This window comes from Podarcis raffonei, chromosome 6 (genome assembly GCF_027172205.1).
Source record: "Podarcis raffonei isolate rPodRaf1 chromosome 6, rPodRaf1.pri, whole genome shotgun sequence".
Taxonomy (NCBI): Eukaryota; Metazoa; Chordata; class Lepidosauria; order Squamata; family Lacertidae; genus Podarcis; species Podarcis raffonei.
Window position 1 is genome coordinate 51,514,039 of NC_070607.1, and position 23,783 is coordinate 51,537,821.

The following is a 23,783-nucleotide window of genomic DNA, read 5'->3' on the forward strand; positions in this document are numbered from 1 at the left end:
TAGGTTCTCGCAGGAAGCGACGCCATCTTGAGCGTGGCGGATGGGCGCGGCTAAGATGAGAAGCTGTTGTTTCATGGAAAGGACAGGAACAGATTGAGGATGGCGAGCGGCTCAAAGGACTCTTGTGACCTGGCGCAGTAGCCATCTTGGTTGTGTCGCGTTATCCTCTTAAAGGCGGCGCTGCCTGAAAGCTGGCATTTCTCCGGTTTTTGTAAAGCCTGTGAAATGGTTTCCAAGGCAACGGAGGCTCGTTTGGCCATAGCCGTGAGCTGTCACGTAAAGTCCCGCAGACGGTGCAAGTGAAGCGCGCTTATGCAGAAGGGTTTAGCTCTCAAATCGTCATCTCAAAAGCAGCAGCTTCATGATGGACAAGTGCACAAGGGTGCAAGAAACATAGGCTGTACGCAGGGGCGGAGAGAAAAAATTGTGAACGCCAGAATCAAACGGCAGTGAATTACAGAAAGCACTTCCTGCATTTCACTGTCATTCGATTCCACTGTTCACATTTCCCCCACTTACGCATATATTCCTGCCAACTGAGGACACTTCAGGCATCTGACAGAGGAGACTCAAATAGAAATGCTTAAGGCACAATAAATTCGTTATCTGCCACAAGACTCTCGTTGCAACTTGGCTAGCGCTCTGAAAATTACGCATCTAAATAAAGGAAGGGAAGGGCAAGAAAGAGAAACTGGACATTTCAAAAAGGGTCCCAGACGCACATCTGCGACACACTTTCTGGATCGCTCACTCCTACATGCGCATGTTGGAAAAATCTATTACAGCAACTAGGGTTGCACTTGTGAAGCAGCTCAATAAGGATTTTACGATTATCCATGCATTCTATTTAAATAGAACAGTGTGCCTTTGAGGTAGGGCTTAAAAGGCCTAATGTTTCTTAGTGCAGTCTTACAGTGCCTTACAAAATTTCTATGAATCCAAACACATAGGTCATCCGTGCCTTTAACACTGCAATGCAGCACTGTATTTAAATAGTTTCCATGGCAAGCCACTATTCAGTGATAACAGTTTGCTGCATGTTTTTAACATCTGCCTGCTTACTACGTATCTTTAACAGCATCTTGAACTTGGAAAGAGGGAGACACCGTGGACATTCATTATTAACACTCTGCAAGCTGAGCCCTACGTACCAGCTCATGCTAGTATTTATTCATGTGCAGAAGAAAACCTTCCTGAACACTATGTGGATCTTATCACTTTTACCTTCAGCTTGTTTAATCTTTTAATGAGCTGATTTTTTAACAAAAAACAACAACCTGTAGTAGGGTAGTTGTAAGGACCTTAATAAAAGCACTGTACAATCTTACCTTATCAAAAACATTGGCAAAAGCCACAAATGCTTGAAGTATACACATGTGATAGCATCACTGGTATATCTGTGATGTAGCACTGGTGGGATAGCCTTTCACTTGCCTGCTACTTGAGAATATTGGGGACCACCAACTAGTATGCACATGACCAGGCTACTAAAGTATTAGTAGCCATATAGAAGCAGAACAGAAAGGTGTGGTCGCAATAGGAACATCTGAGATTGAGGGAGTCCAACGGAATCAGGGATGGCCCATTGAAGGAAAGGATTGTAGATAATTGTAGAATGCTTTAGGCCATATTCAACAATTTAACAAATAGAAAGCATTAAAGATGTGAAATGTGTTCATGAGGGAACAATATGAACTGCCTCTGCCTACCCCAATGAGAAGAGTTTCTTGGACTACAGCAAGCAAGATCAAGATGTCTGGTATATCCATACACTCTTTTACCGACTGTGGACTTGTAGGGATAGAAATAATGTTACGTACCATTTATTTATTTTAAAAAACCAAATAGTTCAGTGTAGGTTGTGTTAATGTGAACTCAACAACTAAAGCTTGCATGGAAAGCCTAACACCATCACTATTTTATTAGCAATGGGAACAAGCTTAGGTTTGTTTTGCATCCAGTGTGGCTAAGCCATAGAAGTGTGTTTGCTTCTGGAAGCTTGGATATAGGATTCTATTTCAACAGAGTTTCTAATGCTAACTTAATGGCAGTTATTCCCTTCCTGAAAAGTAGGGCTGGGGCCATATCAACACACCAATCACACATTCTTAACATATACAGAGGCATACAAAATGGTATTTCCTATGAAAACAAGGGGCTTTTTTCTTAGCAACTCCACTCAAATTTACATTTTCTTTCCATTTTCTTTCCATTTTCTCCATAAGCTTTTAAAAAAAGTTTTAAAAGTGTAAAGCTCCTAATCACTGTTGTCTCTATGCTAATTGTGCAAAAGGCAAAGAGTAATCAGTAATTCCATCAGAGAAATGCAAGCAATATTAAAGTACAGAGGAACTGCAAAGCTGTGTCTTACAGCTGTTTGAAATCTAAAATTTAAAAATGCATCTGCATCCTGAAAATTGCATGCGTGCAACTGCAGATTGCCTGGACATTTTTTGCATCTTTGCAAGGAACAGTAATCTACCTTTCTGCTAAAACACTTTTAAAATTTATTTTGATCTTCTTCCAACAGATCTTACTTCAGAGGAACATTTTGAAAGTGTGCATTTCACCCAACAAAAGCATTTACCCTAGTTAATTTATACAGAATTTTGTTTTCTCATAAAGATTGATAACATTTTATTAGGACTTACTCATATTTGCATGGTGTATATTTTTGGTATGTTTTGTTATGTTTTAAAAAGCCATGGCATTTCCCCCCTCAGCTGCTTCCCACTGAGCACCCCTGAAGGGCCAACTACTGGCCACATCTAACTCACAGAGTAGGGTTTCTCCATTCCTGCTGTAAAGTCTACTTCGGGGAGAAAGAGAAGCAGGGATACCAAGCTCTTCCTTGAGCTCTGACATCAAGGATTTGTATATCTTCTAAACCCATAGACATCCTATGAGATAAATGATTTGCTTTGTGGATGGAATAAAACTGGCATCTTGCAGTTGAAAGTGTGCTGGCACTTGTTTCCTTGGACAGCACAAACTGTGGCACTGATTATTTAGAAGATTATTTAAAAACTCAAGCCAGAGGTATTTTTCTAATCATTTTATTTAGATTTTGCGTAATGATTTATTGCTCATCTGCAAGGAATAATATTGCATTCATTAAAAATCATTCATATACAAAATAAACCTATCCCCACCTGGGTTGATGCTATAACATGCTCCCTCTGACTGAACTGAGGTGTTGCCAGGCATGAGAATTTATTCCATGGCTTATACAGAGATGAAGCCCTTAGCTAAGGTATCTATTGACACTGCAACACAGAGGCAGACAAATGGAATGAAGAGGCCCTCCCTGAGCTTCATGGAGGACATTTGGGAGCGCACTCTGTTTGGCTTAGAAGGATCCAAGCCAATCCCGGGATCAGAACTTGTAGTATTAGAGCTGTGAAATTGAGAAACAAAATACTAAGATGCTATCCTGATGAAGGAACTGAGAGGAAGCACATATGCTCAGTTCTGAGATCACTTCAACAAAAAGGAAGAACAGAGTTCATTTGGCCTGGCCAAATGTAAGTCAGATTCTGGAAAAGGGGGTGGGCAGGAGGAGCTGGAGGCAAAGGGATCTCCCACATTCAAGTCAATCAATGGCCTGCAGCCTTTCTGCAAGGCCAAGTGGCCACCCTGTAGCTGCCAGAGAGGAACCAGACAGCTATATGGGGCCAAAGGTACAAGAGAAAGGTCGCCTAGGGCTCTGAGAAAGAGAGAGCAAGCATGAACGTGCAAAGGTTTGGTGGCTCAGACTCCTCATCAAATCACAGTTAAATTATTCTCCTCAGTGAAGGATATCAGGAAGGACCACAGCCAATGCCATACAATAGTGGAATAGATTTCAAGAAGATGGAACTAGGAATGTAATCTGTATTTACATCAAGTTTTCTGCAAAGGTTACATAAAAAGCCACAGAAATTCAAGGTTGATCATATATTCACTATGATTCACAGTAGTCTCTAGCTTTTCATCACTGCCCCTTGAGACTTCAGCACAAGTCTGAAGTGATCAGATGCAGGCAGCATTTGCCTGAACCACCTTCCTTAGCCTGATGTTTGCCTCTCTAAAGATGAGCTCCCTCCTCTTTCATGGCACTAAAATGTGAAATCTGGCTGCACCGTGGTTTCGCAGGAGAGGTACCAGTGCATCAAGGTAACCAGACAGAATAGGCTAGCCTAAGCCAAGGTAATTAAAGCAGCAGAGCACTTAAAACAGCAGTGCCAATGGGAAGGGATTCCACCTTCAATATTCATTTGCTACAAATGGAGCCTGAAGATGGAGGGAAGGTGCTTTACACAATGAATAATTCTTTATAGCAGGTGTGGGCAGCAGTAGAGGGAGGACATTTGGCCCTCCAGTTGTTTGCTGAACTACAACTCACACCATCCCTTGCAGGGGCTGATAGGAGTTGTAGTACAGCAACATCTGGAGGGCCAAAGGTCCCCCACACTGGCTTTGTAAGATATGAAAAGCTAAGCTACTACATCATCCAAATATCCCCGGTGCTGGACAAATGAAAGGATGGAGCACAGGAGATACCCATCTCAGCTCAGAAGGACTGATTTGGTTCTTAGTGGCCCCTACCAATTCTGCAATGTATTACTGATATCTTCATAGAATTCTATGATTCTACCTTAAAAATGTCCAAACTCGAAGGAAAAGGAATTCTCACCCATTGCCTTTTAAAATATGGTTCTGGTACATCTTCACTTAAAGAAAGAAAAAACATAACATATAAAAGCTATGGAAAAGTGAAGACATTGGATAATCAATAGCCATTTCAATTCAGATTAGCACCCTAGCAACTTAAAAAGAATGTTAAAGTCTACCTAGGATTGGTGTAATCAGGCATGCAGCTACATATTTCATGTAGGAAAAATAGCCTAACTAAAAATAAATAGTATTTGAAATTGTCCCACTGTTTCTTCACAACACAATATTAGGCATTTGTTGAATATACACCTAACTGGCCACAAGATATAACTCTGTTCCAGTACAGGAAAAGGAGCACTGATCTAGCAGCTAATAAATTGGGGCTCGTTAAGGCAATTTAGAATTTGTAGATAATTCCACACAGAAAAAATAGTACTCTTAATATTTTGCAGTTCTACCAACTACAACTAAGGTGCTCCAGAAAGTTTTAAATTAAAAAATAAAATGAACAGAGGACAGGAATGCCCTTCATTACCCAGGGAAATCCTTTCCTTAGTAATAGAGCTGAGGAGCTGAAACTGTACTATTTTAGTGGTGATGCAGCAGGGAAATCCCAGGTTGTCTGTAAAGTCAGACACAAAGACAGAGGAATATTCAAGAGAATAAGAGAGGGCAGTAAAATCACATGAATAAAATAAAAAATAAAAAAGTTTTTAGAAGTAACACAAAAAATATGTTCTTTAAAAATATTCTTGCTAAAGCTCTTGTGTAGATTATGTAGTCTGGTCCTTCAGCATTATGGTCCATCAGTACCTGCAGTAAAGGAGAAAGAAAGCCAAAGTCAAGCCCTGGGCGCCCACCAAGACACAGGATCAAGTGGAGGCACTCCTGCCTTAGGTTATCAGAACTGCCAGTCCAATTCTAGTCTTCCCTTGCCTGGTGTATAAATCCATCATTAGCTGGCACTAGATGTTTGTATTTCCATTCAAGACAATTAAGCTAGAAGGGTTTTCTATTTTGCCTGTATTTATTACTATTATCTGAACCCCAATCTTCCATCCAGGATGTTCAGAGAAGCCTCACAACTACCCTGCTCATCACACTAACAAAACTATTCAAAAAATTACAATTCATGTTGTCGTATCTGAATAATAGGCAAGTCCCTATATGTTTCCCAGTTTCCCCCAATGGAGAAGGTTACCTATAATAGTTTGGTTTAAAGGGTCCATTTTTATTAAGCCCCAGATACTTCGCTTGATCATCTGTTAGCTCTGTCAGATGGGCATCAAATGAAGGCAGGTGCAAGCTGGCAACATACTCATCTAGAAAGAATACAGGAAGACGTGTTAGAATCTCTAAGGTCCTGTTTATAGCGCCTAGACATATTTAACCAGTTACTCCTGAAAGCTTTCCCCACCAATTCTAGGCTCAATAAGGAAGGCCACTTGCAGGTCTAGCAAAGCTCATCTATAATTATTTCACACTATGGACAAATATCAGTGATTACATGAATACTGATGCAGAGACAGTCAATAGGTGGCGTATATTTTTGGCTGTGTGTTGTCCCACAGCATTCAGTCTGGAACTTTGGCTTTTAACATTTTTACCCTGAATTCAATCATGAGACAAGTTATAACCTAAGAGGTGAAATGGCCTTGGAATCTCTCATTCTCAACTCAATCTTTAACAGTTGTTTTTCATTTAACAATTCTTGCCAGAGGGTACAGTAGATGCTTCTGCCTTGTATTTTTCATATTCAAGACATTCAATAAATGTACATGTAGAAAGAAATAACAAATATATGTCCCCTGAAAAGTATATACCATATGATGTAGAAGAATGTTAAAATTCAATGTAGTCCTTTTAGTGGATTTTGTATTTTGATACTGGCAGACCCCTGGCATTTTTAATTTTATTTCAAAGGTTTATTTTCCTATCTTTTGATAGTATTATCCCAAAAATGGGACATCCCTAGCTTATATACCCAGGATTACAATCACAGCAAACAGACTAATAAAAATATAGCTATTTCAGACAAAGAGGAAAGTTATCTAAAAACATCTAAATTTCAACTCTGAAGCCTGACATGAAATGGATGGGCATTGCCCAAAAGGCCTCAATATACTAAAATTCTCGATATACTAAAGTTCTTTAAATTCCTTCCGATTCTCAAAGCATGGCTGGGCCCAGCACAAACATGTGGTGAAGAAACTAGGTTTATTACAGTGGTACATGCTGTGCTAGCCTGGTGTTCCAAGAGAGGAGGCTACCGCTCACTGATCAACAAGCAGCAGCTAACAATTCTACCATTGTTTGCTCACCCATCTTTTTAGGCAGAAGGTACACATCTTGTTTGTATCGTCCCTCAGGAGCATTGTAAAGCTCAATCAAAGCCAGAGCCTGTGAAGATCAGAGAGATGCTGGAAGTAACAACTGCAGGCTTTATCAATTCTTTCCAGCACACTCTGAAAAGTTATCATTGTAGTTTTGACACGCCGGGTGGCTAACCTATTAGTCTATGTTCAGCACCGGTACTTTAGACATTGAGCTTAGAGGTGGTTGTCCAAGCTTTTGGGATAAATGACACAACAGTTCTGTGGATCTAGCTTCTTTTTTGAAACTGCAGCGAGGAGTTTGTTGGTACAGAATACACCGAGTTAGTGAAAAGGAAATCTATGTGTTGCATCTTTGCTGAGCCAGTAGGAAAAAAAATAGGGAATGTAAACATGCTAAAATGTTATTAAGACTCACCCTAGTGCCTAAACAAACTAAGGTACATAGAGGCATTTTACTGAGGGGAAAGGCCAATCTCCCCTGTATGTGTGTAACACTATTCAGCTGAACAAACAATTCATCTGCTCTGTTTCCTTAGTTTTTAACCTCTCCAGACTGCAAACTCTGTTTTCAAAGGCATAAACAGATACCAAAACAGTGGACAGTTATGCTGCTTTTTTAAAACTGAAGAAGGCATAATAATAAGTGAGAAGCAGCAATTCTAAGTATTTCATTCATTTATAGGTTCACTATGAAAGGACACTGGATTTGGTGATCTTGAGAACCTTGATCTTTCATTGTGGGGGGAAACCTGAAACACATGTAGGGCCATAAGAGAGGAAAAGTTCCGAAACGAATGGGAGATCTAGGCAGGGCTTCAAGTTGTAAAGGGGTGTGGCTTCAGCAATCGACACAACTTCCTCCCACGGTGAACCGTTTGCTCAATTGATCATTTGGCTCAGTTCTCCATGTCATTCCCTTATAGTTGAGCCTTTGCTTCAAAATCCACATTTTATTTAATTTCATCTATGATGAATACTTCAAATAAATATGCAAGTTCATATGCTCTGCATTATCTGTCTTGAGCGCATAATATTCTCTAGAACTCTAGCTGACAATATTTTTCAATGCCTCTATTTAAAGATCAGAACTAACAGGCAAAATGCAGTTCAAATAAATCCTCTAACTAGGCTTTTACTCAGACTTGAGTTGGAAAACTAATATAAATATGGTATCTTATATTTTCCATCCCTACAAACACATTATAAATACAGCATCAAGCAAGGCAGGGGAACCTGCAGGCTAAATCATGTACCTGAGTGGTAGCAGTAATGGACAGAACAAAGGTTGGAACTGTTGAACAGCTCAGATTCAGAAGTCTTCCCTAGAATGACAGGGAAACAACAACAAAAAAACTTTTTGAGAAATCACCTCTTGTGCACAGAGAGCACCATCAAACAGAAATGCAATATTTCAGATTCAAGTGCAATGCTAAACTCTTCAGGTCCAGCAAACTTGGGATATAACTGCACAGTTTGAACCAGAAGCAATGTGGCCTGACCAGGACTAATAACCACTGATGTATTTAGGTAGTTAATGTTTCCTTTCCTGGTGAAAAGTTAAGATCTATGATGAACTGAAAAGCACAGGCATGATTTAGCAGTGAGGAGGATAAAATCTGTTTAGCAAAAACTTTTGAGATCTTCATATTCCCACTGGTCTGGCTAGCTTTGGAACTCTGCTATAAAGCTCAAGTCAGACAACAACTCTGAACTACCCAAATGACACCTGCATCATCTTCTCTTCTCAGCAGAACAGCTTCTCCTTGATACATAGCTAGCCGCCCATTCGATTAGCCTTCCAATACCCTGGGAACCTGAAAATAAGAGATACAATTCCTTATGATGAACCCTATAAAGCCCTCTGTTTAGGCTTTTGCCAACATACCTCAGCTAGCAGAACAACTCGTTTGCCATCAGGCCAGATTATATGATCCACTTGAGAACGTACACGCTCCCAGGTTAGCTCAGGGGTACGAAGACTAGCCTAGGAGAGATTGAGGCAGGGATCAACTACTAGGACTTATTAAGATGACTGAAAGCATAATTAAGATTAACAGACACTCACCACATCAATTTCAGTGTTGGAATGGCCCATGTTACATACAATGCAGCTATTTTTCATTCGGTCCAAGTGCTCTCTAGTCACCACATTTTTGTTTCCTGCAGTAAAAAGAGGCAGCTAAAGCAAGCTTCAGCCAGGTGAGCCATCAAATTTCCCCTTATCTATAGCTACAACTTTAATCCCAACACAGTGAGTTGAATCCCACCAAGTAATTGCATGAGTTACTTGCACAGTGTAATTTTCCCTCCCTCTTCTCGCCCGTGCAAATGTTGCCTTCCTCCAAATCTGCTCCAGAGGGTTCATGGGGAGGAACTCAGAGCAGCTATGGTAAAGGTGCAGGGGGTTACATGAGCAGAACTCATTCCACTTGTATAATTACTTATTTGGATATACAACCTACAATAGAAAGCGATACAACTTATGTCCTCTTTATATCCTTTGCAGGTTTCCAGTTTGAGTGGGGAAATACTACTACTTGTTACTGAGCAAAAAGACAAAATTGGAAGGATTTCAGCATGTGGGGTGGGTAGGAATAATATGAATAATACATGTGCACAGTCCTTCCCAGATTGGTTTACCTGTGCAAGTTATGACAACATCCACTTGGCGAATGATTTCATTGAGTTTCACTACCCGAAACCCATCCATGCTGCCAAAGAGAAGGTAAGAGATTAAAGGGACATCAAACATGGCAACGTGAAACTGAACAAGCTGCTCTGGCTATTTAAGTTTTAAACCTCAAACTCTGTTCCCCAACATTTGATTGATGCTTAGAGAATCCACTGACAATGTCACACTGTAGTTATGTACATGCATTCATATATAGCTGTTTGACTAAAACTGCTGCAATAGTTTATTTTCATGAATAACAATAATTGCAGTTTTCACCAATACATTTTTCAGAAGTGTTTTTTCAGCTAAGCTTTGAACAGATATTAGGTGTGAAGATTTTGAAGAAAGGGGTCATTAATGTGCATTTTCATTTTATTGAACTACAAGTTATATTGTTAATAATAAAACTTGCTAGATACCCATTCTACAATAATTGAACCTCTGCTTCTTTAAAAGCAAGACACAGTTAAAATGGAGATCATTATCTCCTTGTCTATATTTGGAAGAAACAGAGGGAGAAACACATGATTTATTTAAGGTTCATACTTTCAAACATTTCATATAGATGTTTCACTTATACCTCACCCTTCTTTTTACCCACTGCCAATAAATTAATCCTTTTCACATGTATTATTGAAATAACTGACACTGCCTGAAACAACAGTAGCAACAGAAGAAATAAAGAGAAACAGGATATGCCATTTTACTAGTTGAGAGCAGCTGATCTTAGGGTAAGTTACAGAAGATTGACTTATTGGACACCGAAGCTCTTCCTATGCTCAGTAGGCAGGGACCAGAGAAATAACTTCGACATTTCCTGATATCTGTAGCAGTTCTGAAAAAGGACAAGTTGTGTGGGGCATTCTGAAGAGAAATGGGCTTTCTGGAGAAAGATCAGAGTGTTCAGAGGTAAAAAGGAAAGTTCTGCAAGATCTATTAAAAGCAGCATGCTATTAATCTTTATGAGTTCAAAATTTAAAGTAGACATTCTATCCTACTTTTTAGAAAAACCCTGCAAAGTAGTCAAATGGCTTATCCAGTTAAATTTTACTGCTTCTATTCATCTTACTGGAGTTTCACATGTTTATTTCCTCCCCCCCCCCCAATATTCTTCTTATTGACAAATGCATTTCGGCACACTATTCATGAGCCATTATTAACAGATCAGTGTCAAACTTATGAAGGAAAGGACTCTTACATATGGAGGTACAAGGTCACAATCAATTGTGGAACCCTCAAATAAAATGGAAGGAAATGGAAGATTCCCTGAAGCTTTATGCCTTCTTGCGTATATAGCCTCAGAATGTGAAGTTTTGGGTAGGGAGAGGCTCTTCTTTAGTAGGCTAATTAATTTTAACCTTTTGAAGTAGCCCAAAAAAGAACAGCAAGCAATACAAGAAAAGGCTTGTTCTCTCAGACAGCAGCATTTCTAACACCTCATTTCTCACCAGGCTTGAAGAGCACAGATAGGATCAATCTCTGTGATGCAAACTATGGCTCCCAGGGCCTTCAGAGCTGCACAGCATCCCTTTCCAACCTGGAATACACAAAAACAACTACAAAATCTAAGCAAATACAAGTGTTTTAAAAACACAGGATTTATTGAGAAACATTGTTGGATTACAGCCCATCTCTGTCTTCTCTCTCCCCCCCCCCCGCACTTCTACATACACACAAGTGTAAAGAGAGAGAAAATGTAAGCAATGCAGCCAAAGGACCCAGAAGTGTGGTACAGTGGTACCTCTGGTTACCTACTTAATTTGTTCCAGAGGTCCGTTCTTAACCTGAAACTGTTCTTAACCTGAAGCACCACTTTAGCTAATGGGGCCTCCTGCTGCTGCCGTGCCGCCAGAGCATGATTTCTGTTCTCATCCTGAAGCAAAGTTCCTAACCCGAGGTACTATTTCTGGGTTAGCGGAGTCTGTAACCTGAAGCATATGTAACCCAAGGTACCACTGTATATGATATCTGTATGCAAAAATTAAAATATATACAATCAGTTGATTCACTGATGGACAGGGTGAATTCAGACCAGTTTATCACATGGGAAATTGCTGGAAAGTTTGCTGACTTCTGTATATACTCAACTATAGTAATACAGTCACCAGTGACTAGCTTTGTAGTATTCTGGTTTTAGGTTTGCTCTTCCTCCACCCTTGTTTGCTTCCCCCACTGCTTCTATGGCAGGGTTGGCTAACCCACAGCCCAGATCCAGCCTGGCAAGCTGTGGGAAGCGGCCCACCAGCTCCTGCAGCTGTAGCTTTAAGCTATAGCTTAGCACTGAGAATAAAACTTAAGTTTACCAAGCTTTTCTGGTCCCTGAGCCTTACTAAATTTTTAAATCCATGTTTTGTATAATGCTCAGTTTTATTTGTGATATATATACTTTTCTTTTTATCCTGTCTGTCTAGCTTTCATGCAATATTACCATATTGCCTTTTTTTCTTATTTAAATGCGTGGAGGAATAAATAAACAAGCCAACAAATAAATACAGCGCTCTGCCTGCTCTTTGGAGAGTAATCTCCAAGGGCAGACATAGCCCTTTATCTCCTGATCTCAGAACTGTGGCAATCAGCTCTGAGATCAGGAAACAAAATCTCTGCTGCCTGCTCTTTAGAATCGCAGGCAGAAATCCTAGTGCTCAGATTGGGAGATAAAAGCTATCTGTCTTCTTTTTAGAGATGCAGAGTGAAAAGGCAGCATTTCTCCCCTCTCCTATCTCAGAGCCAAATAGGCAGGAATGGAAATGCTGTCTTTTTCTCTTCACAGAGTAAAATATAGCATTTCCTCCAGCTGTAAAGAAAGAGAACGATTTGTGCATGTATGTAACAGAGCGAATGTATGTGTGTGAGGACTGCATGCATGCATTTGTATGTGTAATGGGGATGACTTTGTAAGAGCTTTTATCCTTCCAGGGTGGTTGGGTGGGGAAATGGTGTGTGCACGCACACTTGAATGTAAGTGTGTGGGGGCATGTATGACACTGTGTGGATGTAGTGAGTGTGCATCTTTAACTACACACTGATCATGCCCACCTGCGGTCCTCAAAGGGCTGGTTGACTGTTAATGAGGCCCTAAGGCCGAAAAAAGGCACACCTGCAATGTGGACTGAATAGATTTGTTCTATGTATCCCTACATGCATACGGCACCAGTGTTTTATCTCTAATTCCTGGTTTGTTCTTCATGGAAGCTGGTGGTTTTGGGAATTGACAGATAATGTTGCTTGGTTTCTAAATGTATATTTTAAAACAGTATATTCCTATTTATTTTAATTGGAGTATCCACTGTCTTCAGATCTCCTCAACTGAGGCATTTAAAAAAACAAAAAAACAAAAACCTGAGAAACCAACTCCCACCTTCAATCACTTTATAGTCAATATTAATAGCATACAGACACAGTCTCTTAACTTCAGAGGCATCATAGCACTATTTCTCTGTTTTAAAAAAATTCCTCTCAACCATACCAGAACAGCAAATACTTGAAGTATATAAATCCTCTGAATTATGAGATTTGAACAAAATGGGGGGGGGGACAGGAAGCTAAAATATTCATTTTAACAAAATGTCTCCATTCAACTCTCATCACTCAGATAAATGCCGTTTGTTTGTTTTGCTCACAGACAGCAGCCACCATGGTTTACTACATTCTAATATGTGAAAACTTTTGCCACAGGAGAGGGGCAACCTTTACTACATTAAGAATGCATGGCAAAAAAATGTATACTATGTTTCTCTAGTAATGCAGTGAAACACATGATAGGAAACTCTGCCATGTGTTAAGACAGCCATCTGTACTGGTTTAGTTTGTCCACATATGAACACTAGAAAAAAAATTATAGCCTAATCTTTTTTTTTTTAATTTGGATAATAGCTCCATTGCTCCTGTCTCTCTGTATGAAAAGTTGGGAAAGAATCAGATAAGCACTAATAAGAAAAAGAGGAGTTCAGAACTCTCCCTAATATCCCTTTACACAATCCTGCCCCCTAAGTACTTTTCTTCCAGACAAGGTAACTTCAATACTGAGCTTCAGCTGCAAATATAGGAGCTGCGCAAAGATTCTCCACTCCACACTAGAGAACTCATTTTGCCATTAAAATCAGACTTCCCTCCATCCCCATAGGCCTATTAACATGACTAGAGCAGCTCCAATCAGGTTAGCATAGAAAGCTGCCGCAGCACATGTAGTTTAGCCCTAAAATGTACATAATTCAACTTGTGCTATTCATACATTGCTGGAAGCACCCATGTTGAAGCACTGTTATCTGCGCAAATTTCAGCACACTTAAACCATAATGTGTGCCCTAATCACCTCTTAAATTCTTTCCAGATTTTACTGTACAAATACAGCTGAGAGTAGAGACTCTTCTAATGATGTGAAAACACTTGCTAGTATCATCAGCTTGCAATTACTGTGAGAGCCATTACAATTGGATGCATAATCTTCTGATGCAACACAAGTTGTTCCTAATGCTCCTTATAGTAATCACATAAGGAGTCATTACTAGTAAAAGGTAGATCATGAATACAGAAGGTAATGAATGCTAAAGCAAAGGTAACTGTACTGTACTGTACTGTACTGTACACTAATGAGAGCTGCTGAATCAGCCGGGCTACAACTCACCTCACCATAGCCACACACCACCACTTGCTTTCCTCCAAACATCACATCCGTTGTTCGCTTTAGGCTGTGGGAGAGAAAGAGACTCTTTTTGAGAAGCTAACCACATGCAAAATACATGCTTGACTCAATACAATGGCTTTGCTTAGCTGTCTCGATAAACACTAACGTGCACAAGCCACGGAAAATCTGGAGCTTGCCTCTCTTTGTCCTGCATGGGCCAGAGGACTTCAGAAGCATTTGCATACTTTTGATTTTAACTAACTGAGCCTTCCTGTTTCATCTGAACTGGGAACTGTGGTTTATGGAACTATGGCTGGCAAGAATAAGCCAGTTTCAAGCCATAGTTCATGAAACAGGCTGGTGTAAACAAACTATCCTGAGTGTAAACCAGATTTTTGGGTTAAACGGGAAGCTGCAATTAGCTGAAACCAAAAGCAAATGCTTTCAAAGTCCTCCTCCCAGTCATAAAGGAGTAGGAGAGGGTGGAGAATGCGAGCTGAAGACTTGCCGAAGTTCATTGAGTGGTTTATTGAGATGCCCTAATGTGGTCAATGTTTCTTAATTCCACAGTAGTATGACCCTATGTGGCCACCAGATAATACGATCACAGCAGTATTCAACTCTACAACACAAGGAGCTGAATAGGAAAAATATGGAAGCTGGGGGCTGATTCTGAGGGTTTTAACTCCCAACTCCCAAAGCTGAGTGCCAGACTCACCCATCCAAGATGGATTCTCTGCAACAATATAAGTTATCAAATTTCTGTTTGGTGACAGAGTCATTTACATTCATAGCTGGAACACAAAGTTTCCCAGCCTTTGATAACTGGTATAACCTAAAAGAGAAAAAGAGAAGATTTCAGAACTGAATAGTGTGAGAAAAAACAGGATAATCATCAGAACATTAAATTGTTCACTGGGCTAACACCCAAGCTCCATATTTGTGGTTAATCTGCAGCCTTCCAGATGTTGCTAGATGACAATCCCAATCATCTCTGACCACTGGCTATTCTGGCAAGGCTGACAGGTGTTAAGAGTTCAATAACAGCCTGAAGACCACATATTAATCAGCTCTGTATCTTGTCTTCAAGCAACAGCAGAAGTACCAATTCTTATAATATACACTTGAGTCCCCCAAACATCTTCTGCTTCCAGTAAACATATAGTTCTATTTAAAAAATAAAAAATAAAATAGGTGAATTTAGCTGTATTTAGGGCTGATGTACATAGCACCCTTAGTATCTTCCTACAGCCATCATATGTGTAATTAGCAAAATAAAAATAAAATGCTTCACATCAGTGAGTAAGCCAAAGTGATTAATGGACTACGCCTCTCGATTTCTGGAGAGAGAGAAACATGTTCCTCCCCCGTATTATATTCAACTGTGAAATATAGTTCAGTGGTAAACTATACAAAACAGTAAATGATCTAATAAATAAAAAGTCCCAAGTTCAATCCTTGGCATTTGTAGGTAGGACTGGGAAAATACTCCTATCAGAAACCATGAAGAGCCACTGTAACTCAGTATAGAGAATATGGAACTGGAAGGAGCAATCGTCTGACTCAAAAGCCAGTTTCTTTTAAACCATACTGAAAATCATGACCACTGGTAACTTAGCACTGAATGCGTCTGTACCAAGTACTGGGTACTGAAATACCCATGGGGGAAGGAGGAAAGGAGAAAAAAGAACAAGCAGCAGCTCATGCAGTTTCTACGAGTAGCCAAAGTATAGGGAAGAATAGTCGGGCCAAAGAGAATGGTCAGTGGGACATTAAAATGCATTCCTCCTTCTTTATAAACATAAGATGTGGCAAAGGGGAACCAGAGGAATGTTGCATGAAGAACATGTCAATTTTTGAGCTTAAACTTGAGAAGCCCCATGGCTCAACAGTGTGGGAACTAAAATAGTAGAAAAGGCCCTAGGTTCTGCCTTACCTCAGCCATACCTCTTTTATGGCGTTATTTATTCCTCCTGCATCCTTATTACCATCCCGCAGGGTCATCATGATTAAAAGTGAGCTTTAATTTTTAGATGCTTGCTTACCAGATATGGCCAAGGCTCTACAACTTCCCAAAGCTTCATATTGAAGGAGGACAGACAAAGGTTTGCAGGATCCTTTGGGGTTGATTACCTGTGCACACCTGTCACACTCTCTTCTACAATGCCTCTGATCTTCTTAAATACATTTGGATATTTCTTATAAACCCAATGGGTCAGGTCTCCCCCATCATCCAAGATCTGAAAATAAGATAAATATAATTAGCTCAAAGATATTCTGCTATTTATACTGCATGCCACATTTAACTTCACTTTAAGGCACAAAGCAGGATTACTTCTAGGCAATTAAACTGTTAAGTCACATAACCATTAAGGGATCAGAACTCTGATATCGCTTCACAAACCATTATTATCATGCACGATGTTGTCCAAGCAACAAACCTGGCCTGGTTTTCTAACATATAAATAGAAATATACGAATTCTACAAGGTATACTTCCAGAGAACCAGTACTAGATTTTATCGCACAAATTCAAGTGGAAGCTGGAAAACTGGTTCAAGCTGTATACTCAGAGTAAGGATAATCTACCCTTTTCATAACTGACCTGACAGAAAAAGAAATAGGGGATGCTCATCTATAGCCACTTATCTTAAAAACAAAACAAAACCTGGAACAACAATCAATCGCTAAGGGGTTTGCTATACAGTAACTACAAAGTTTATTAACAAAAAGCTTTTTCCTGAGCTAGTGTAGATACATGAAACAGAGAAGTCATTGCTTATACTAATACAGTGGTACCTCGCAAGACGAATGCCTCGGAAGACGAAAAACTCGCAAGACAAAAGAGTTTTTCGTTTTTTGAGCTGCTTCGCAAGACGAATTTCCCTATGGGCTTGCTTCGCAAGACGAAAACGGCTTGCAAGTTTGTTTCCTTTTTCTTAAAACTGCTTGAAGAGGTGCAGTTGCGACTTGACCGTGCTTCGCAAGACGAAAAACTCGCAAGACGAAAAGACTCGCGGAACGAATTAATTTCGTCTTGCGAGGTACCACTGTACTTTATTAGGAAGGGAAAACCACAGCAGAATTTCCCCTTAAAAATGAAATGGCATTGTTTCAGTACAGATTTATGCTTATCTGGTATATCAAGCACACCAAGTCAAAGGGTATGGGGTCCTGCTGATAGTACTCTAAAAGACACACAGAGTTGTAACCAATGCTACACATGTGGAATTCTGCTCATGCAGTAGCACTCCCCTTTCCTCTTCTTGCATGCACCCCAAATCTGCTCTGAAGTGTCCCCCAACACTCTGGAACAGATTTTGAGGGTGCTCAGGGGACTGCAGGGGAGAGGACAAGACGCTGTGTTGCATAAGAAAATATATGTTGGGCAAGCATAATGGCAGCAATGGACACAAGTCATGCAATTAATTTCATGGGAAGTGATTCTTCTAGTAGATGCAAAGGACATATGACAGACAATTCTCACGTTCTCTTAAAAATAGATAATCTAAGACAGATGAGCCACCATTTATTATACTATGAAGTGAGCAATCCCTAGTTTATTTTTTAATGTGAATGATTCTATCGTGTGTAAACATTCAGTTGGTTTCTAGTGACTCTGATCAATCATTTAGCTATATGGCAATTAACAGAATCTACATAAGGGGGGGAGCCATTTTCTTTTCTTTTTTAATGATTCAACTTTGTGCAAGAAGTGTGATAACTGAGAGCTAGGGAACATTAGGCAGCATCCTCCTTTCAGAAAATCTCATTTTCTATATATCTGTCTATTATCACGACTGCCTTGCCACAGTGAAATTCTGCCCTTCTTCTAACATAGCTCTGTTTATCTCTGATCTTCACAACAACCCTCAGAGATAAGTTAGACTGCAATAGAGTGACTTGCTCAAAACCAACAAGTGTGCTTCATTCCCCTGGTTCACCAGGCACAGTCACAGTATACATTTAAAGCACAGGTCTTCCACCCAAAGAAGACTGGGAACTTTATTTTAAGGATATTGGGAATTGTAGCTTTGTAGGGAGTAAACAACATTTTCCAGGATTGTTTTGGGGAAAGAGATGTGCTTTAAATAGAGTATGAATGTGACAATTATTGAGACTTGCAAATTTGCACCAACAAATTAAATACCCCATTTATAGGTGGTAAATTTAGGAGTGGCATTTCACAGATTTGATACATGTGAAATTCACCGCCATGCTTGTGGAGGGTAGGCGCTGACCATGAGCAGAAGGTTTTTCTTTACTTATTTCATTATACTTATAAACCCACCCTTCACCATACTGATCCCAGGACAGGTTTTTTGTGACAGAAAAAGCTGAGTTCCTTTCCCAGCCATTCACCCTCAAGAATGCAGCTGCCATGAGCCACCAATCTCCCACCTGCCCCCTGCAGAAAACACACACACAAACACACACACACAGTGTGCCCAAGGCATTCTGGGGGAAACAAAATGGCTGCAGGGTTGAAAGAGGAGCTGTTGTAACTGGGAGGAACAAAATAATAAAGAAGCAGCAGCCCACTCCAGGACCCTGCTGGTAATTTTGCTGCAATCCCCATCATATCACCCAAACCGGCTGCCTGTTTTCGGAGGGTGAATTTCACATTACCCCTCCAATTTGAGCTGCAAATGGACATAAATTAACTAGTTTTGAGTCATAATACACTTTCCCATTCTTTCAGCTAAGCCCCACTGAATGGAGAAGAGAGAAGGGAGGATAAAACTTGAAAAGGGGTTGAATGTGGCTGGACAATGAACACTAAATACAGTGTGATCCAGTAGACTAGATCCAAAGAACCACTGAACTAGTTCTGCATGTCCAAAAAATGTCTTTCCTAAACATTAGCTCCACACCCATGTGAAAAACCTCTTTTGAAACTGAAAAATACACAGTGGTCTGCTGAAAGGGATGAAGTCGTTCCAATGGGCATGTCAAAACCCTTGGATGTGCCTAAAGTACCTCTTTGGATGCCACCAAATACAATTCCAAAGGAGAAGTTAACAAATGTATGAGAATATGGGAAACCTGGGAGAATGTTCCATTACCATGTTGGCCTGCCAGGTATCCACATTAACACAGCGATCGATGCACCACCAAAAGTCATCCTCGGATTCTCCTTTCCAGGCAAATACAGCAACACCTAGTGAAAGAAAATGAATTTGCTGGATCATTCTTATAGCAGTGCTGCTTGAAGCAGACTCAAAATAAGCACAGTTCTGGCACAAAGCAGCTCTCACCCTCATTTTAACTAACCAATGCTGAAAGCTGCCCCACTGTTTTCTTCCGGATTGCCTTTTTTGTCATCTGTTTAGCATATTAAGTGACCAGGCTATTTGAAAAGACTTTATCTTTATACAGCACATAAATAACAAGACACTTATCTCTGGAGGCTTTCTCTGGTCACTGAATTGTAACTAAGTTAAAGCACATCCTAGTTAAGAATTATATTGTATTAAATGGACTACATTAAAGCAATTTTTTCTGTACAATCTAAAATCTGCTTTGGGATCTCTTGAAACTATACATGTAATAGCAGTTGTAGCTAGCTTGCTAGTTCTAAACTGTCTATCACAGTGGATTCTTGGCAGAATATGCAGGAACAGAGCCAGTATAAGACAAAGTCCTGTGGCACTTTCAGCATAAGAAATGAATTGTGATAGAAGTTTCATTAGATAAGAGATGCATATAGAACATAATAAAGTAAAGCAAAGCAAAGCCAAACAAGCTCTCTTAGCATAATCTAGGTTCTCCCAGCAGGTTCAATGGAGTCCATCTGGCTATGGAATGTCTCTCTGACAAGGGTTTGCAAAATACCCAACAACTCAGGTATGCAGAGAATTTACAGAAATATTAGGACAGTGAAGTTGGCAACAGTATTTTCCCCCTCAAAGTCTGTACAAACTGACATACGGGTTAGAGTTATACAAGCTTATAATATTCAGCAGTGACAGAAAAATGCTAGAAATCTTTTTTGAAAAAACAGTAAATTTGTCTTCATTCTATTGTCTGAACCAGTTTTTGTATTTTATTTCCACATAATTATGTACTTAAACCACTCATTTGCAATAAGTCTTTGTGTCAATTTCTAACATGAAGCAAGTGCAACTGATACAACATGGCTACTTCCATACATTTAGATCTAATAAAATACAGTATGTCTACTAGCAGACTAACTGATGGCTCCACAGATAAAGCATGAACTTGTGATTTTACAAACAACCAAAAATCTTTCCACAAGGCCACCGTGTGCATAAAGATAGACTACATCCAACTACAATTCTTTCAAATGAGATTGCATTTATTCTATTGCTGAAGAATTTTGCTTCAAAATTTCTGCTTATTAAGTAATTTGGTCCTTCTTTCAAAAGTAATGCTTCCACCAATGGCTGCTAGGCATGATGACTATGTTCTTGCTCCACCATCAGTGGCAGTGTGCCTCTGAATGCCAGCTGCCTGGAATGTGGGCTTCCTATAGGCCTTTGGTTGGCCGCTGTGATCAAGCAGGGCTTTTCTTATGTAATTACCTGAAACAAAGACGGTCTTATTTTGTTTTAAATGAATTCTTCAGAAGCTTGCATCGTTAGTGACAAGCTGTACAAATCTGATAGCAGAGCTTCAAACACAGCCAAATTTTCTCGGTACATCATGTATTCATCTGTACTGAATAGTCTGACAGAAGTAGTAAGTGCTACCCTAATAAAAACAGAATTTGCATTTCTAATTCTGATACTGAATCTCTGTGCCGCTGCCGTGTACTCACCAGCTTCAGCCAAGGCAGCAGCTACCTCATTCTGAGTCGAATAAATGTTGCAAGCAGACCAACGACACTGAGCTCCCAGTGCACACAGCGTCTCAATCAAGACCTGGGGGCGATGCAAGCATAATCAACCAAAAACGCAGCAGAAATAGCTGGCTCGATTTGGCCAATACCAGCCCAGAGTTACAACCCAACCCCCAATCAAATCAGGCATACCCAAGTCCATGCAAGACATTGCAGCCATCAGCCAACCCCAGCGGATACTGCTGACAACTTGAATCCTGGAACTGCCATAACAGCAAATGTCTTTGCCGAACACTATTATGTACAGACACATCAGGATGGTTGAGAAACAACAACAACAACAAAAATGCTCTTGTTTAAACAACAGAGTCACTTTTCCACTCATCTCTTTATTCAGAAAGGGACAAAGGTGAGTGGCATAGGTAGCAGTTAAGATGAAAGGCAGCTGGTGTGCAAATTGCAGAGCACTCACCGCAGTCTGTGCTGTAATGTGCGTGCATCCCACAATTTTAGCTCCAGCCAAAGGCTTCTCCCCCTGAGCTCGTTTTCTAAGTGAAATCAGTGCAGACATGTCTACAAAAGCAGAAGAGAAGTTTTCAATGAAACTTTTGCCATCCACTGGCTGGTCATCCTCTTGGGTTCCCATAGTAAGGCAGCTCAAAGACATTTATATATGTGAGAAGGTCTAGAAACGCAAAGATCAGTAATGGCAACTGTCTTGAATGTCAGATTGGATGTCAGTGAAGGATGCTGGCAACCTAACACTGCAGTCAGAAAAGGCTGGAAGTTGTCAAGGCTGCAACCTAAATGAAAAGGAATATAAGGAATATAAAGGCCTTTTAATTTGTCCCTAACACAGAAGTGGTAAAAAAGGACTGTTCATGTATTGACCATCAGCTATTGTTCACAAGACTGAGTACATAGACAGTTGCAACTGGCATCATTAGCAACACCTGTTGAAACAATCCTGAGAGGTTTTGTTTTTGTTTTACGTTTACATTGCTTGCTGACATTTTGACACAGCTAATCTACTACCAAGGGGGTTTGCTGACGAACAGGATATAATTTGTGGTACCCAAAGGAGAAGGAAGCTTCAGCAGCTCACTCTTTACCTTGCTCAGCAATCTCTATCTCTCGGCGGCCAAACTCTGCCTGCTTGATATTCTTAACGCAGAAATTGCTACTGCCCTTCGAATTAGTTTGCTGTTTTTCTCTTGGGGAAACTTCATCATCAGAGCTATCTGTGTAGGATGCCGCTAGAGAACAAAACAGAGGTGTTTGGTAAGAAAGGAGCATACGCGAAAGAAATAAAGACAATTCGTATTTCTTACTAAGGGCTGACATTTTACCATCTGTGCTATTTTAACTTCATTCTGATCATTCATCTTAAAACAGTGGAAGTGTCCTGGTCAATCTGGTTTCCTGTTGCAAATTTTTCACTTCTTGGCTTATACACACTAGCATAAGGAGGCACCGTGTGTGCTTCAAATACTGCAGGATATCAACATCCTTTGAAGATTATTGGCAGGCAGATTTTTATTTTTTATTTATTAAAAAATAGGCTTCCTTTCTAATATACCAAGTCCTTAAAACACCTTACAAGGATGCTTTACAGTAAAGGTAGAGCAGTGCATAAATACATGGGGTGATATTTATCGAAGTCATATTTGAAGTAGATCTACTGAAATCAATGGAATTAAATTTCTTAAATCCATGTCAACTACCATAGAACACGACAGAACTAAAAGGCTAGTATTGTATACATGCACAAGGGATGCTACAAGGGATACAACAGGACTCTTTCAAGCTTTACGTGCAACTGAACAGGAAAAGGTGATGACTTGTAATCACTAAAACCAGAGGTTTACAAAGGGGCTTTGCTTTCCAAGAGACCATGAAAGGGTACAAAAGATGGCAGCCACTATGCCTCATAGCTGAATGTGCCAAAGTTTTGAGAAAGAATGGTGTTTTTGCTAAGAGATGCATCCCTAACTATAAGGCTAGCACTGCCAACTGTCATGTATTCCAGTATTTTGCAATACTTTTGAAAATCTTGAATGAGGTTGTCAGAAAGAAAGTTAGCAATTGCCTTTAAGTCTGGGGTCAGGATTAATGCTCAAAATATCAGCTAAACAGGAAATAAAAGGTCTGGAAAAGAAAAACACCTACCAGAGCTATAGCTGTCAGTGGAAGACTGTGAAATGGACCGAGAAAGAGACCTGCGACCAGTCTTGGTTGGAAATTTGCTGAACTCTTGCATATCATCCGCAAACTGGATTTGCTAAATGAAAAGACATACATAGTTATACCACTTTATTTTATTTATTTTATTCAGCAGGCTCACTTCTCCACACATTCCACAAAGACAAACAACTAAGCAATCCAGAGAAGAATGTTGCTTGCTAAAATTCAAACTCATTAGGAGAAAAGGTTGCTCTTTTATTCCAGTTTCTCTGCGCAAAAGGTGAATTTCCCTCCCCTGCCCCCATATACTTGCGCTATTAGAAGCTTACATTAGACACAACAAACTTCATGCTACTTTCTTGATGAATACCATCTTTAGCCTCCTCCCCCCCCCCCCCCAGTAACCCAAAGATACAGGGGTTTAAGAACAGTTAAAACATTTAGATCATTAAACTACAGCCAAGTCATATGCCAACAACAATACTGCTATTCAAGTCAATCAATCATG

At 40.0% G+C, this 23,783-nt stretch overlaps 1 protein-coding gene across 2 annotated transcripts in view; it reads right to left on the minus strand.

Annotated features, from left to right (window-relative positions):
• Positions 1–3,040: 3,040 nt before the first annotated feature.
• Positions 3,041–23,783, minus strand: part of AHCYL1 (adenosylhomocysteinase like 1) — a 50,916-nt gene continuing 30,173 nt past the window's right edge. The window contains exons 2-17 of one of the 2 annotated variants that reach the window (XM_053392813.1): positions 23,261–23,372; positions 22,204–22,347; positions 21,564–21,664; positions 21,071–21,173; positions 19,356–19,450; positions 16,424–16,530; positions 15,009–15,125; positions 14,291–14,354; positions 11,115–11,203; positions 9,633–9,703; positions 9,058–9,152; positions 8,878–8,976; positions 8,246–8,314; positions 6,978–7,056; positions 5,858–5,978; positions 3,041–5,469 (exon numbers count right to left, since the gene is read on the minus strand). In XM_053392813.1, coding sequence (XP_053248788.1) covers positions 5,463–5,469; positions 5,858–5,978; positions 6,978–7,056; positions 8,246–8,314; positions 8,878–8,976; positions 9,058–9,152; positions 9,633–9,703; positions 11,115–11,203; positions 14,291–14,354; positions 15,009–15,125; positions 16,424–16,530; positions 19,356–19,450; positions 21,071–21,173; positions 21,564–21,664; positions 22,204–22,347; positions 23,261–23,372 — 1,473 coding nt within the window. In that variant the 3' untranslated portion in view covers positions 3,041–5,462. Of the gene's footprint in view, positions 5,470–5,853; positions 5,979–6,977; positions 7,057–8,245; positions 8,315–8,877; positions 8,977–9,057; positions 9,153–9,632; positions 9,704–11,114; positions 11,204–14,290; positions 14,355–15,008; positions 15,126–16,423; positions 16,531–19,355; positions 19,451–21,070; positions 21,174–21,563; positions 21,665–22,203; positions 22,348–23,260; positions 23,373–23,783 lie in introns of those variants that run through there. The other variant, XM_053392814.1, reaches the window with a different exon arrangement.